Source organism: Ursus arctos, unplaced genomic scaffold, assembly GCF_023065955.2.
Source record: "Ursus arctos isolate Adak ecotype North America unplaced genomic scaffold, UrsArc2.0 scaffold_18, whole genome shotgun sequence".
Lineage (NCBI taxonomy): Eukaryota > Metazoa > Chordata > Mammalia > Carnivora > Ursidae > Ursus > Ursus arctos.
In genome coordinates, this window is record NW_026622852.1 from 14,437,550 (window position 1) to 14,453,836 (window position 16,287).

At 41.5% G+C, this 16,287-nt stretch overlaps 1 protein-coding gene across 5 annotated transcripts in view; it reads left to right on the forward strand.

Annotated features, from left to right (window-relative positions):
- FOCAD (focadhesin) overlaps positions 1-16,287 on the forward strand; it is a 297,831-nt gene that overhangs the window by 19,965 nt on the left and 261,579 nt on the right. For 3 of the 5 annotated variants that reach the window (XM_026506454.4, XM_048223032.2, XM_044386894.3), the window contains exons 2-4: positions 9,960-10,048; positions 13,391-13,465; positions 16,118-16,272. In XM_026506454.4, the coding sequence (XP_026362239.2) occupies positions 9,992-10,048; positions 13,391-13,465; positions 16,118-16,272 (287 nt within the window). In that variant the 5' untranslated portion in view covers positions 9,960-9,991. Of the gene's footprint in view, positions 1-6,337; positions 6,413-9,959; positions 10,049-13,390; positions 13,466-16,117; positions 16,273-16,287 lie in introns of those variants that run through there. The other 2 variants (XM_057313479.1, XM_057313480.1) reach the window with 2 other exon arrangements.

The following is a 16,287-nucleotide window of genomic DNA, read 5'->3' on the forward strand; positions in this document are numbered from 1 at the left end:
AAGATCACCCATAACTGTATTTTCCATGCTTTTCCATGTCCATGTATACCCAGAAAGTCTGGATTTGGATTTGGATCTGTCTAACTTTTCTGTGCCTCAGTTTCTTCATCTGCAAAAGGAGTACCTAGCTCATAGAATTATTGGAGGATTAAATGAGTTAATCTAAGTGCTTAGAATATTGCCTGCCCCCTACTAACAACCAATATATGAAGTTTTAAAAAATTTAAAAAACAAAACAAACCAACAGGGACGCCTGGGTGGTACAGTCAGTTGAGGGTCTGACTCTTGGTTTCAGCTGGAGTTGTGGTCTCTAGGTCATGGGATCTAGCCCCACATGGGGCTCTGTACTTAGCGTGGAGTCTGCAGAAGATTCTCTTTCCCTCTCCCTTTGCCCCTCCTGCTCGTGCTCTCTTTCTCTCTCTCTGGTAAATAGATGTTAAAAAAAATTTAATTCTCACAGTTCTGGAGGCTAACAGTCTGAGATTAGGGTGTCAGCATGATTGGATGAGGACCCTCTTTCTTGGTTCATAGGCAGTGACTTCTCTCTGTGTCCTTATACGGGGGAAAGCCTAAAAAACATTCTAGAAATTTTCACACATACATAAAAATCGAATAGTATTATGAACTTGAATGTACTCATCTATTATCAACATTTAGACATTCTTCTTTTATTTACTATCCCCCTCCCCCATCCCTTTGAGGGTAAGCAGAGTATTTTATAGAAAATCCTTGATGTCATATCATTACCCCCTAAATACTTCACTTTGTACCATGTTAATATTTAAGAAGTAAATTATTTTAGAGAACCAGTGCACAAAATTAGAGTCATTTTTGAGAGGAGGAAATACAAGTAAAATACCTATAAATTACATTCTGTGGTGCTTTAATAAATTCTAGTTAACTGAATGCTGTTTGAAGTAAGATTATGAATATGGAGATTTTAGCTATTCAGATTAGCTAAACATTTATTGGTCAGTAAGGTCTTTAAAATGATTGGTATCAGTTTTATTATAAATATACTGTAAAGATTATTATTATTATTATTTTAAAGATTTTATTTATTTGACAGAGAGAGAGACAGCCAGTGAGAGAGGGAACACAAGCAGGGGGAGTGGGAGAGGAAGAAGCAGGCTCTCAGCGGAGCAGGGAGCCCGATGCGGGGCTTGATCCCAGGACCCTGGGATCATGCCCTGAGCCAAAGGCAGACGCTTAACGACTGAGCCACCCAGGCGCCCCTGTAAAGATTATTTTGATTATTTTATATCAACATAAGACATTTATTTTAAAAATGTAGAGAACAATTTGAGTATTCTTTAGGTGGAGAAATATATAAAAATTGTAACAGAAAAAAAATCATCTCATAAAGGAGCTACTTTGAAGACTTTTGAAGACTTAGATTGGATACTGTAAAAATTGTAGATAAGTAAAATCTTTAGATTTTTAAAAATAACTTTTTCACCTATATTCCCTTATATATTTAACACACAAATACATACACATACATGACACTTCAAAGAGAGTATTTGAGAATAATTGGAGAAAATGTAAAAAATTAGGCATTATTCAAGGAGGTGGTTTTGTTTTGTTTTGTTTTTTACTTTAATGCCTGGTTTTCCTGGACAGCAATCAATTCTAACTTGGAATTTCCTGCCTTTGGTCTTATTCTAGACTCCCATTTCAAAATCTATGAGTAAGTAGCATGTGACATAAACTCAGAAAGAACTAAACTATAAAGGCAGGAATTTGGTTGCAATTAGATATATTTCAGTAAATTGCAACCGGTGAGATCATCAGAACTCATAGTTACCTAAATTTGGTCAGCACTTGAATTCTAGATCTTAAAATTCCTGGGGCACGGTGCAGTAATGGGAATGTGCTGGTCATGCCTCGTGTTACTACTGATGGTCCAGGGATACACCGGGTCGGAAGTGAAGAAACCTCCCTCTTCACCTGAGCCGCCGGGCTGATTAGCCTTTTTGGCAAGTTGCTTAACCTCTTTGACATTCAATTTCTTCATTTCTATAGTGAAAAAAAAAAAAGTATGGAAGGGAGATAGTCTCAGGTCTACTGTATTATTAAGGAAGTTCTACCTACTGTAACAAAGAGATCCCAGAATGCAAATAGTTGATACAAAGTAGAAGATTCTTTCTCTCTCATGAAATAGTTGGAGTTGCAGGTATGGAGTTCTGCTTCATGCTAGAATCTGGGGATCCGGGTTCCTTCCATCTTGTTTCTATCACAGTGAGCTGGAGGCACTGTCTTCATGCATATGTTGAATCTGATGCCAGTTGCTAAGACCTGTTGAGGCAGAGAGTGGAGGAAGCAGGCTATTGCCTGGAAGGGACGTATCACGTTTGCTAAAACTCACTGGAGAGAACTTGATTACACACATGGTCGTACCTAAGCATCCTTGAGGCCGAGAAATATGATGGAGCTGGTCAGGGTACTGTTTCATTAATACAGACGAAGGGCAACACGGAGCATGAAGGATAGTTAGCAGTCTCTGCCACATCCGTGCAGTTCCTGCTTTCTCCGATTATGATGTTGACCACGTGTCTTCGTCACACCTCTTAGTTGTCCTCTACTTTGTCTTGGTTTTGAAATTACCAGTTAATATAAAGGTATTTTCTACTCTCAGCTGAATTTAATGATGACTTAGTGGTCTCTATTTTTCTTACACTTGCTGTGTAGTATTAAAAGCTTCCATTGTGATTTCCCCATGATCATTTCATTTTTATGGATCATATAGTGAGGAGGGCTCTGTTGTCTTGTCCTGTTAATTTGAGAGTGCACGTGGCAGTTGGATTTCAGAGCTTTTGAAGGAAGAGCTGAGGCTAAGCTTGAGTTTCTAGCAGGCATGAGGATTTAATACAGGGTGAATGAAATAGAATCCAGCTGCTGGATTCTAGAGAGCATGTGGAGAAGCAATTAGGGACCAAGAACTGGTAGGTGAGAAGCTAAGCAGGCAGAAGAACAAGGAAGACATAAATACTGGATAGCAAAGCAGGGTGGGTGGTTGAAAAGGATAGACAGGTTTTTCCCCCCTTCTTTAAGAAGCTGGGCAAAGCAACTAGGAGACACAAGAATATACCCCTGAGCCGCAGTCTTGACAAACTTATAAGATCAGCTCAAATTTTTTGGTGGCACTCTCAGCCTTTGTATAAGCTATTAAAATGAAAGTCATGAAAAATTGTCAAATATATGTTTAAAATCCTCAGGCTGATGGTTCCAGAGCTTAATTTGTGGGAGGAAGAAACCATATGAACAATTGGAATAGTTGATCAAGTCTTAGAAGGAAGAAAAGTCCTACTAGATTTTGTGTCCCTGAAACAGAGGGCCCCATTAGTGAGTGAAGTATGTATTTTTGTCAGTCTGCTAATATAAACTCTCTCGAGCTCTGGCTTGACCTACGTTGCTTCCCTGAGTCCTTCCTGTAAAGGAATTTGGTGGTGAAGGGTGTTCGAAGTCCTCTTTCTCTGTGATCATCAGACACTCCCCCAACATCCGTCCTCACCTACCCCACATAATCCCTTGCCGGGTGCCCATAGCAAGTGTGAATGTAATTAGAGAGAGCTCTCGTTTTCCAGGTTGTGCACTTCCTTGGAAGTTGGACACGAAACACTTGTGTGTGAGATGTACGGTTGTGTCTTTCCATATCCCAGGGAAAGCTAAACACCTGAAGTGTTGTGTCTCTATCTGCCGCTCCTTTATTACCTTTAGAATGCAGTTGCTAGGTTTATTTTCTTGGAAGTATTCTTACGGTGCTGAAACACCTTGGCAGAGAAGGTGATAATTGCTGAAGTTAAACAAATGCTTTGATTCCCCTGGAACTTAAAGGCCTCATTAAAAATTCTCTTTCGGATTTCGATTTAGACAGCCAAAAAGGCACCATGACAGGTTGGAGATAAATCCTTAAAAATCAAACACTTTTGTGACAAGTGGTTTATGGAGCACATGCTGTGAGTGGTTTCCCTTTTGTAAAGAATGTCATGGGAAGAAGTAATGTATAAATTGTTTTCTTTAATGCATAAAATGCCCAAGGGAAGTTGAGATTAGAAATAAAGTAGGACACAAGCTAGACTTCCAATGCTAAAGCAAGCATTATGTACTCTCTCTCTTTTTTTTTTTTTTTGAAATTTCCTCCGAGAATATGATGTTCTGATACCTTGAAAGGCCAAATGGTTGTGATTAACCTTGAAGTCTGAGTCTCCAGCCGGTGCAAGACAGTTGCAGTTTGTAGCCCAAGGGTAGCAAATCAAGGGTGATATCAAATCCTCGTGCAGCTTGGGGAGTGGTTTTTGGAATGCTTAGTGGCCGTTTATTAGGCAAGGTCAAGTGGCGATACTTTGAAAAATGTATTTTAAAAACGTATTCATTCTCTAAAGTGTCACACAGATCTTGGGGCTGTCTTTTGTAAACTTAGGTATTTGTCAGCTGTACTTAAGTAATTTTGATAAAAAAGGTACTCTCTTAAGCCATTGGCCTACCTCCTGGAGACAAAGTCATTCTTTCTGTACGGTGTGGCTTTTCCACTGCGTGAGAAGTTATTAGCCTGACCAGCTGCTCATCTGTCCCCAAAGCATCTTGGAAGTCCACCATTCTGGGCCTGCATCAGAGAGTAGAAGCACGCATTTTCTTCTATTTCGCTCTATCACCATTGGCATTTGGGTGAGACTGTCCTGTGATATCTTTATAATCATCTGCTACTCTGGAGAGTTTGACGTCTCCTTTTTACTGACTCAGATTAGATCATCAGAAAACTGTGCTTGCACTCCATTCGCCGAGTCTCTCTTGCTAAATTATATGGTATGTTATACCCATGGCTTTACCTAGGGTTTGTTTAAAAAAGAAGTAATATAAAATTCCCTTTAGCTTATGTTGCTGACAATATTGCTTATTATATCACTCTGTATTCCATACATAAAGCCTAACCTGAGAAATTTCCTTCAGAGTTCAGGGACATGAAACAATTTGTTTTCTTTCATAAAAGGTACTTCTCCTCCCCTCCCCCCCTGGTTTTTAGATAATAAAAGATGTATTATTTACCTTATGTATATATTTACTTGTGCTTGGGAGCACAGGGCCAAACCTGAATGTCAATGTTAGCAATTGAGTCAACACATTTTATAAATTAATTTAAAAAATAGTCATTAATTAAGCCAGGAGTCAGCAAACTATGGCCCACCCTCCTCCTGTGCTCGTAAAGAAAGTTTTCTCGGAGCATAGCCATGGTCGATCGTCCGTGTATTGTCTCTGGCTGCTTCCATGCTACTGTGGCAAATTTGAGTAGTTGCTGTCTGACCCTTTAGAAAAAAAATATTTCCAATCCCAATGCAAATAGTCACACGATGGTATGCACCAGCCAGAACACTGAAAGAATACAAAACGAGGTGACTTCCAGAAAATGTGGCTACTTGGGTAAGGCCTAACAAAAAAGATGGGCTATGAAGGACATTTCATGTTTAAATAGTGGGAACATACAGACAAGGGCATTTTATGAGGGCGAGAACAGCATAAGTAAAATTCCTTAGGAATGAGCACATTTTGAGCAACATGGGACTAATTTGAAAACTGTTGTAGCCAGATTGGAATTAGACAGCAGTGACGATGAAGCCGACTGGGAGAGATGCTTGATGGAGGGCTTAAAAGCGAGGAATCAGAATTTGCATTTTATCTGACAGGCTAGTGAAACCCCGCTCTGAATTCTTCGCAGGGAAATGATGTGATGGAAATCGTGTTTTAGGACAGTTCATCTGATAGCAGCGTATGGGATGTGCTCATGCGTGGAGATCCCCGGGACTAAGCAGTTACTGAAGTACGCCTAGCAGGAGGAAATGATATGAGGAGGGTAAAATGGGGACGAGAGGTAGGCTCCGGGGTGCCGGGAGGGATGAAAGCGACTTGGCGATTGAGTGGCTGCAGAGAATGGTAGCAAAGGAACTCTTGAGAGAACTGGGAAGAGTGGACCCAAAATGGTAAATGTGTTTGTGAGGAAAGATAGGTTCTTTCCTCTTCCTTCCTTTTTTTTTATTTTAAAGATTTTTTTTTACTTATTTAAATTCAATTAGTTAACATAAAGTGTATCATTACTTTCAGAGTTAGAGGTCGGTGATTCATCAGTTGCATATAACACCCACTGCTCATCACATCACGTGCCCTCATTAATGCCCATCACCCAGTTACCCCATCCCCCCACCCACCTCATCTTCCAGCAACCCTCAGTTTGTTTCCTATAGTCTTTTTCTCCCTCTCTGATTTTGTCTTATTTTATTTTTCCCTCCCTTCCCCTATGATCCTCTCTTTTGTTTCTTAAATTCCACATACGAGTGAAGCCATATGATAATTGTCACTCTCCGATTGACTCTTTCGCTCAGCATCATACACTCCAGTTCCATCCACGTCAATGTAAATGGTAAGATTTCGTCTTTTTTGATGGCCAAGTAATATTCCATTGTATATATGAACCACATCTTCTTATCCATTCATCTGTTGATGGACATCTGGGCCCTTTCCATTGTTTGGCTATTGTGGACATTGCTGCTATTGGGGTGCCGGTGCCCCTTCAGATCGCGTTTGTATCCTTTGGGTAAATACCTAGTAGTGCAATTGCTGGCGCATAGGGTAGCTCTATTTTTAACTTCTTGAGGAGCCTCCATAGTGTTTCCCAGAGTGGCTGCACCAGCCTGCATTCCCACCCACAGTGTAAGAGGGATCCCCTTTCTCCACATCCTTGTCAACATTGTTTCCTGACTTGTTAATTTCAGCCATTCTGACCGGTGTGAAGTGGTATCTTACTGTGATTTTGATGTGTATTGTCCTGGTGCTGAGTGATGTTGAGCATTTTTTCATGAAGATTTTTTGTTTTTAAGCACTCTCTGCGTCTAACAGAACTCACAGCCCTGAGCTCAGAAGCGGTGTGCTCTTCCGACTGAGCCAGCCAGGTGCCCTAATATGTGCTTTCTTCTTGACATCTCTAATCGCTGGCTTTATAAGAGAGAGTAGGGAAGTGTTTGGGGACATGGACTGGACTCTGGGAGGGTTTCCATGGAGGGAGAGAGCGCAAGGCGTGGAAGTTGGTAGCAGGAAGAAAGATGGGGTGCAGGCAGGAAGTGGAATGGACAGAGGACTTGGAGTTGGCACAGGAGTTTCCCAGTGCGCATCCCAGGAAAGGCTGGTTGTATAGACTGTTACCAGATATTTCTAGAAAAAAGGGTGCCGTGATCAGATAAGTTTGGTAAACTCTGGGTTAAGCAAAGTGAATCAGACTTCTTGCTTTAACACCTGTCAGATTCGATAATTAAGTGCGTCATCATTTGTATCTTCAACTAAGATCTGTCTCTTCAGGTATAGATCCATGTGTCCAACTTCCTACCTGACATCTCCATTCGGATATCTATTAGACATCCGAGACTTACCTGTTCCAAATGAAATTCCCAGTCTTTCCCCACAAAACTGGTTTCCCTATCTCAGTTGATGGCAACTCCACCTTTTTCTCTTAGTAAAAAATGCCATGGTAAGTGATATATCAATTGTTTTGTTTAATGTATAAAATACCCAAAGGAATTGAGATTAAAATTAAAGGTGTTCAGGTCAAAAACTTTGGAGTCCTCTCTGACCCTTTCTTCTGTACTCTCAACCAATCATCAGCAACCACGTTGGCTCTACTTTCAGATATATCTAGAATCTGAGCACTCCTCATCTCAAGCGATTCTATTAAAATCTTATCACTCGTTTTCAGTAGTAGCTTACCACTCACTGGGGATAGATACATCAGTCCTTCTGGTGACCTGCACGGCCTTTTATGATCTGACTTTTTTTTTTTTTAAGATTTTATTTATTTATATGCCAGAGAGAGTGAGAGAAAGCATAAACAGGGGGAGTGGCAGGCAGAGGGAGAAGTAGGCTCCCTGCTGACCAAGGACCCTGGGATCATGACCTGAGCCGAAGGCAATTGCTTAACCCACTGAGCCATCCAGGCATTCCTATGATCTGACTTCTTATTGACTTTCTGATTTCCCATTCTCTTCCTCCTTAACTCACTTTTTAAAAAAAGATTTTATTTATTTATTTGAGAGAAAGAGAGAGAGCATGAGTGGAGGGGGAGGGGCAAAGGGAGAGCGAGAAGCAGGCTTCCCGTGGAGCAGGGAGCCCGACTCTGGACTCGATCCCAGAACCCTGGGATCATGACCTGAGCCAAAGGCAGACGTTTAAGGACTGAGCCGCCCAGGGGCCCCTTTTATTCACTCTTGACTCCTTTCTTTGCTCTTTTCGAGCCCCGGCCTTAAGCACGTGATGAGCTTTCGGCTTTTTTACTCACCGTTTACTGTGCCTGTGAGACTCTTCCCCCAGACATCTGTATGGCTCTCTCATGAAAGGTCATCCTCTCTAGAAGAGACTGACCCTGGCTGCCATATTTAAAATAGAGAGAGTTTCTGTAATACTCTGAGCTCCGTGAGTGTAGGGGATTTTTGTCTGTTCCGTTCCCTGAGGTTGCCTGAACACGCAGAGCAGTGCCCGACTCCCAATAGGCAGCTAATAAGTATTTGAGTGAATGAGTGAATGAAAATTCAAGGTGCCAATATATGATCCCTACAAAATCTTTTACCCTCTTGGAGATCTCTTCATCCTAGGTTTCCCAGGACACACTCCGGGAAATTGTGTTATGATAGCTTATGGAATTCCCAAGAGCAGAAAATTCCAAGAAAAAGGAGGTGGACACATCTGAAAAGTTGAAGAAATTCTGACCTGCATAAACTAATGAGTAGATTTTGATAGGAGACATAACTTGCAGTCTTGGAACAAGCTGTTTCATTGGGCGCAATGTCAAATTCAGGGGAATAAAGTTGGCCCTAGATGTTGAAGAAGAGGGCTGGGATAAATGAACCATTCAGCGCGTTTAGTTTTGAAGGAAGGGAAGGAAAATAGTAGAGCCATGCATTCAACACAAGGCACCTCCATTTGTGAGAGCAGGAGAGCTTGGTTTTGCTGCTTGTTATTTCTATAAGGTAACCTGGACTACCTGGAATTTTTTTTTAAATATATATGTATATATTTTTAAGCAGGCTCCATGCCCAGCATGAAGTGCACCACGGGGCTTGAACTCACGACCTTGAGACCTTGCGATCAAGAGTGGGATGCTTAACCAACTGAGCCGCTCAGGCGCCCCTAAAGCATCTTATTTTTCAAAGTAGTGTAATTTGGTGGGTTCAGTGCTGCGTGGACTAGATAAATTGAGATCCTTAGGAAGTCCTCTCAGTACTTCGGAGCCTTCTCTTGACCTTGCCCTCCTCCATCCTTTTTGCATGCTTGAAAAATTTTTTTTCTCTTTTCTCTTTTCCTTTTTCTTTTTCTTCTTTCTTTCCGCCCAGTAGGAACGAGAGTGTGATGTCAATATTAAAAGTTGGTGCTAATTGCTTGCTCTTTTAGCAGACGAGCAATCTGTTTCCGTGTGTGAGTTTCTAGGTCATTTCTGTACTCCCTGAGAAAAGCTCACGTAGGCTTTACACTTGTCACCAGCACTTAGATGAGTGCTCCAATGAAAGCTTGTACCCGAACCGTGGTAGCATTTACACAATTTTGCAAAAACTTGATTCTTTCTCTCTTAGAAGTTTTGATCTTTGAAAGCATTTCTATTTCAAACTTGTGGTTGAACTTTTAAAAGCCTGTTATTTAGTCTTGACCTTTTGGATCTTGGGGGGGTTTCGATAGTGCGAATTAATCTGTTCTAGGATTTGCTCTAATGGGGAAAACCAAGAGTGGTTGAGCATTTCAGTTTATTTATCAATCATGGCATTTGTGGGCCGAAGTGGTTGGTGATCATATGCCAGCAATTACGCTGCCGGGCCCTGTGTCTTATTTCCATTGTTGCCTTTGGAATGAATTACTTTTATGTTATTTGAGGAATAATTGGTTTGAAATCCTTTTCCGGACTAACAAATATTCTTTTGTTTTAATTACAGTGTCTGCATATATACCTGTAAGAGGAGCAAAAATGTCAGATGATATCAGGAAAAGGTTTGAATTTCCAAATTCTCTTATCCAATCACAGGTAATTTTTATTTATTTAATTATTTTTGCTTCATGGTAACAAATGAACTGCTTTGTGGATTGTTAGTAGAGCTTTACGTTTGTAGCATTAAATATTGTATTCTCTAAATAGGATTCTACATACATATTGCTTTATTAACTTTTATATAAGTTCATTTGAAAATCTCTCCTTGCGGGGCACCTGGCTGGCTCAGTCAGTGGAGCATGCTAATGTGGATCTTGGGGTTGTGAGTTTGAGCCCCACATTGGATGTAGAGATTATTATATTTTATTTTTTTAAGATTTTATTTATTTATTTGAGAGAGAGTGAGTGAGAGGGAGAGGGACAGAGAATCTGAAGCAGACTCTGCACTGAGCACAGAGCCCGACGTGGGGACTCGATCCCAGAACCGTGAGATCATGACCTGAGTGGAAACCAAGAGTCGGCCGTTTAACCAACTGAGCCACCCAAGCGCCCTCATATCTTGTAGAGATTACTTTTAAAAAATTAAATAAAAAAACAAAACAAAAATTTATATGTGACACAGGAAAGTGAATATTTGAAATTGACCAATCTCTCCTTCTTCTTCTTCTTTTTTTTTTTTTTTTGATTTTTTTTTTATTTATTTGGGGGGGGAGAGAGAGAGAGAGAGCCCATAGAGGGAGAAGCAGACTCCGTGCTGAGCACAGAGCCTGACTAGGGGCTCGATCCCAGGACCCTGAGATTATGACCGAGCCAAAGGCAGACGCTTAACCGACTGAGCCACCCCGGTGCTCCCCAACCCCAGCTTCTATTTATATCGTACTTTTTGTCTTAGACATAATTAAACCTCTATGAACTAGGAGGCCCCTGGATCTGTACTTTTTTTTAAGTCTGTAATGAATTTTGGGGAATAGAAGTAAATGGTTATACATCTACGGAGTATGAGAGATTGGTATTTAAAATGGTATATTTTATTCCTGTATAACTATTAAGAATAAGAGATTTTGACCATAATAGCTAACATTCAGTAAGTGAAATATCCTGGATTAAAAAATTTGATGTATATACTGACACAGGCAGCGTTTGGTGATAATTTATTTTAGAGAGCTTTTCAGTTATTACGGTTCAAACAAAAGTGGTTTTCTGGTTAGCCTTCAACCAACTAGAACCGTTCTGGTTAGTCAAGGTACTGTAATAGCTTACTGTCTTTTCTTGTGAGAGTGAAGCCAGGGGCCCAGCAGAAGCCAGCCTGAAGACTGAACGACATACAGCGTCTTGGATGCTTTCAACAGTTTTCTCCGGAGATGCCTGCTGTGGGAATTGACTTAGCTGGGTAGTGGGGAACCCTTCCATGAGGAGTAGGACACTCCTTATGCAAGATTCCCTTCTACCTGACTGGGTTGGAGTCCTATCCTGTGCAGCACAGGTCCTTGCCATGAAGAGGAAGATGAAGGCTTGGAGGATACCGTCCGCAGTTCCTATTTTTCTGTGCCTGGAGTCCCTTCATTAGCATAGATAACCGAGAAATGCCTATGTGTGTTACTGTTAAATTAAGTGAGAAGTGTGCATGTATTGTTTCATGGAGAATGTGTCTTTCAACTATTCTGTTGTGGAAAACCTAAGTAGCAAGATAGGGTCATTTATTTTTGGACTTTGTACTTTAAAATCAATGTAGCCTGTGTTCTCTGATTTGTTAGAAGGATACATAGAAAGGCAAACTGGAGAAGTTGGATCTGGTGGGGGGATGTTTGTCAGTAAGCCGATCTTCTTTTAGTCTTTTTTTCTAAATATGAAAGGGAGCTTTTTTTTTTTTTTTTTTTTTGTTCCCTGTTGTGATTCATACTGGTTTTATTTGGTCCTTGCAATTGTGCCCTGTTCTCTGTGAATACTTCTTATTGTTCTTTTGTAATCACTGCTCAGTGTTAGCACCATATTTCATTGATTCACAAACGTTTTTTTCACATTTTAGCAGCTTTGAAATTGGGTTGCATCTAGTAATTCGTGACAGCAGTTGTTTTACAGTTGGTATTGCCTGCACCATTGCGAACTTGGCCATTATTTTCTAAATGAGTCTGAAGGAACTCTTTCGCTAATATAAAAGCAAAATTCTAAATTCTAAGGTGCGTGATGTAACATAGATTGATGGGCAGCCTTTCTTCCTCAGCGGTACAGAAAAGAATGGTGCATCTTGCAGTTGATAGCCAGTTGCATTCAATGAAATATGGTCTGTTTTGTAAACAGGCACCAAAACTGTTCACTGGTCTTCAATTCTTGTTACTGTCCCTTTAACTAGGAGGTAAGAGACAGTTCTTTGGTCTAAACTTAATATTCATGTAAACGAGTGATTTATATTACAAAACTGAGGTCATCAAGCATCAGGGTCTTAAGTCATTTCCAATGCGTGAAACACAAAAAGAAACAAAGGAGGAGGGGATGCTCTGTTCTTGGGTGAGCTTTTCTGGAGACTGCAAGACTGACAGGGATTCACAGATGTATCATACGTTGGTCCAAGTGCGGGATCAACACTTCTGCAAGTGGAGAGTTTTTTTTTCCAGCCCGTACGCAGGATGGCTGTCATTGCGGGCCTACGGCTCTAAGACAGCAGAGCAGTGTTGGGGAGTGCTGAGGAACCAGGAGAGTGGAGTGGAGGTGGTATGAAGAGCAATATATATGTATTTATGTCATCAGCACTCCTCTATAAGAGTCTTAGATTGAATTTTGGGCTTTTTGACCAAAGCAGGATCTGGGAACATTTTAGAGATTTATGAGACTAAAAGCTTATGAAAGGGCTGACACCTATGAGAAAATAATAAAGAAATGAAATCACAGAGCCTACGCGAGAGAGAACGGTTGTGGTAGGGGGAGCCCTGTTGGTTCAGATCTGTACGGGCCGTGGTCGTAAAGATGGGGATGAGTTTTCTCCGTCTTCATTAAGGGCGTGATGAAGCATGATGGATTTCATTTAGATGCAAAAATGATTTTAAAAGCTGTGGAGTTTCTCATTTGTCTCACGGTTTAATGGATGAAGCAATCTCGCATTATCTTCTAATACTAAGTGACAGCAATTTGAACTGAAAACCTGGCAATTTTCTTAACATCTATGTACTGTAGTTTGCTTATTGGGATAAGAATGCTTACCTTGAGAGTTGTTATGAAGCTAAGAAATTATGTATGTAGAATGCCTAATTCACCGCCTGCCGCAGAGCGCACTCTCAAATGAATGGGGATTTCATTACCACCTGACTGGCGGGCACACTCATATTCCTATCACCTAGTATTTTTTTTTTTTTCATATCAACTAGTAGTGACAGGAGTTACCTTCAAATGCACTAATTGGAGAGAACTTCTGATGCCATGTATTTATTGATTTTTTTTTTTAAGGCCGTGGGTCATCTAATTGCTGCAGTCCTGAAGGAAAATGGTTTTTCAGAAAAGATCCACCAATCCACAAACCAGGTCTGTATTCAACTTTGTGCCTGAGTTCTATTCAGTTACTGCTCCCAGCTGCACATAGGCACTCCTCATGTCTCAGGTCACCGTAGAAATGATTTCGAACTGGTTTTGTTCGTTTGTTTTTTGGTTTACCATGTTCTTCTTCCAAATTTTTTTTTTTTTTTTAAGATTTTATTTATTTATTTGTCAGAGAGAGAGAGAGAGAGCGCACGCGTGAGCACAAGCAGGGGGAGTGGCAGAGGGAGAAATACGCAGAGGGAGAAGCAGGCTCCCTGCTGAGCGGGGAGCCCGATGTGGGACTCGATCCCAGGACCCTGGGATCATGACCAGAGCCGAAGGCAGATGCTTAACCGACTGAGCCACCCAGGCATCCCCCTTCTTCCAAATTCTTTACAATTTTGAAATCGGTTACAGTAGATTCCGGGAAGGAGATATAGAGGGGGTGGTGAAGGGGAGTATTCTTGTAACTCTTCGTGAAACATAGCATGAGTAGAATGAGGGTAGACATGCCTTAGAGAAGGTTGGTAGTATTTCCTCTGAGGGAATCTTTTCGTTTAATGGAGAAACTGAACAGAGCAACGTTGTTTGGATATAGGAGACTGCTCCTACTTTAGGGTGCCCCGAATAGGAGTTCTAAGTTGGAAAGGTCATGCCTTGGTACTTGGAGCTGAAGGAGAATTTCCATACCATGCATAGGGCAGGAGAATGCCAAGATTGAAGCAGTGCTCAGCTTCCTGAGATGGAGACCATTGGGTTTTGGTCAACCCGTGTTGTAGATTTTGACCTGCTGGTTGGAAATTCCACTTAAGTGGGTGCTCTCAGGTAAACTCTGTGGAGAATGTAGAGGATGGAAATAAAAGATTTTTTTTTTCACGAGAGAAATAATTGATTTCCTTTCTCTCACATGCTTTTCTTTACCCACTCGTACTGCTTTTGATTAGCTACTGCAAGTTACATCTGTTTCCAGCGTCTGCTGCCATGTTGAAATCAGTGCAGAGGCAAACTTCACTAATTGGCATTTATCTGGTATTTGTATGTTGTTGTATAAATTAGGTTTTCTGGAAACCCTGATCTTAATCCTGCCTATAATCCCATTATGTACTCTGAGGTGATCTAGTGGTTTTACTTAAACAGCCGGGATTTATTGAATGTCAAATCCCTGTGACTGTTTTCTCTTCTATTAATAAATGAATGCTTACTTCCACAAGGGCACAGTAATACCAGAGGCAAGGTTTTTTTATTCATTTATTTCGTTTTTCTGGTCTATAATGGAGTAATGACATTTGGAACTCTTTGATATTGGCCATACAGGTGAATAAAATTTCCTTCTGAATAAAAGCCTGGAATATAACTATTTCTTTCCTGCCGTGACCGTTAACTGCATTGTTCTGTTATAGTGGGATCTGAAGATTGAAAAGCCTCAGAGCCAGCTATAGTGGAAAAGTGGGCACAATATGATGTTGATTTTCATTCTTTCAGTTATTCTGTGGGAGCTGAGGATCTTATTTTTTTTCTCAAATTATGTATTTTTTAATAACTTATGTCAGGAAGAGGGAAAAATAGCTTCATGATGTGTTCTTAAAACAAAACAAAACCCAAACCGCATGTAAATCTAAATGGACTTAACCCACAATACATTCAAGTATGGGTTTATCATTAGTCCGTAAACCTCTGGTGGGGTGGGTCATGGATTCTTGAGGAAGTAATGAAAGCTAGAAGCTCTGTCTTTCAAAATAAAGATCTTACATTTACTTATGTGCCCTTTCGGTGCTTTTCTCTCAAAGATGACAGATTCACGGTCTGAGGGGGCAAAAAGTCAGTTTCTTTCTTTCTTTTTTTAAAGATTTTATTTACTTGAGAGAGAGAAAGAGAGAGAGAGCGAGCACAAGCAGGGGGAGAGGCAGAGGTAGAGGGAGAAGCAGACTCCCCCCTGAGCAGGGAGTCCGACAGGCTGGATCCCAGGACGCCGCGATCATGACCTGAGCGAAGGCAGACGCTTAACCGACCGAGCCACCTGGGCGACCCAAGTCAGTTTCTTTCTTGACCACAACAGTTTTCTAGGCTTTTGTTGGAAGCCATGGAAATAGCAGCTTGCTGATCCCCCCATCACTGCCTTTTCCCCGGGCCCACATTAGACTTTAGTAAATTGGGGCAGGGGCATTGCAGGGGGTGGTGGGGTGCTTAGAGGTGGTAGAGATTGCTGGTAAGAGGGCAGAAACACGTTCTGAAAGTGTTAACTGCATTTAGGGCTTACACCATAGGCATGATGTGGAGTTCAGCCTGGACGAACAGCTAGGCTGCTATCGATGGTGCCTGGTTGAAGGGCTTGGTTGGAGCGCTGTGCGTGAGTCACGTCTTAGTTTCGATCCCGTCAGTTTCCTTGGGTTGCTCAAAGTCAAGTCATACCCCGGTCTGCAGCCAGACTTACTTTGTAGCGGGGACACCAGAGGGGCAAGAGTGGCTGTGTCGGAACGCATCCATTATCTCTCCTGGAAAACCGACTTGAGTTTATTCTACAAATGGTGGGACAACAGCATCATCTTTGTATCGGAAAGCTAGCCCACTGTGAACGAATGACGCTTCGATGAATGGCTGGCGGTGTGCACGCCTTTGCTGCTCATCAGAAGTGTCCTTTAATCACTGGTTTGATTGCAGACTCCGGCTTTGAACTTGCTGTGGGAGAAGTGTTGCAGTGATAATGTGGTGGTTCGAACAGCCTGCTGCGAGGGTCTCGTGGCCCTTGTCGCTCAGGATCACGCGGAGTTCAGCTACGTGCTCAATGGGCTCCTCAACCTGATTCCGTCCACCAGGTAGGTCTTCTTTCC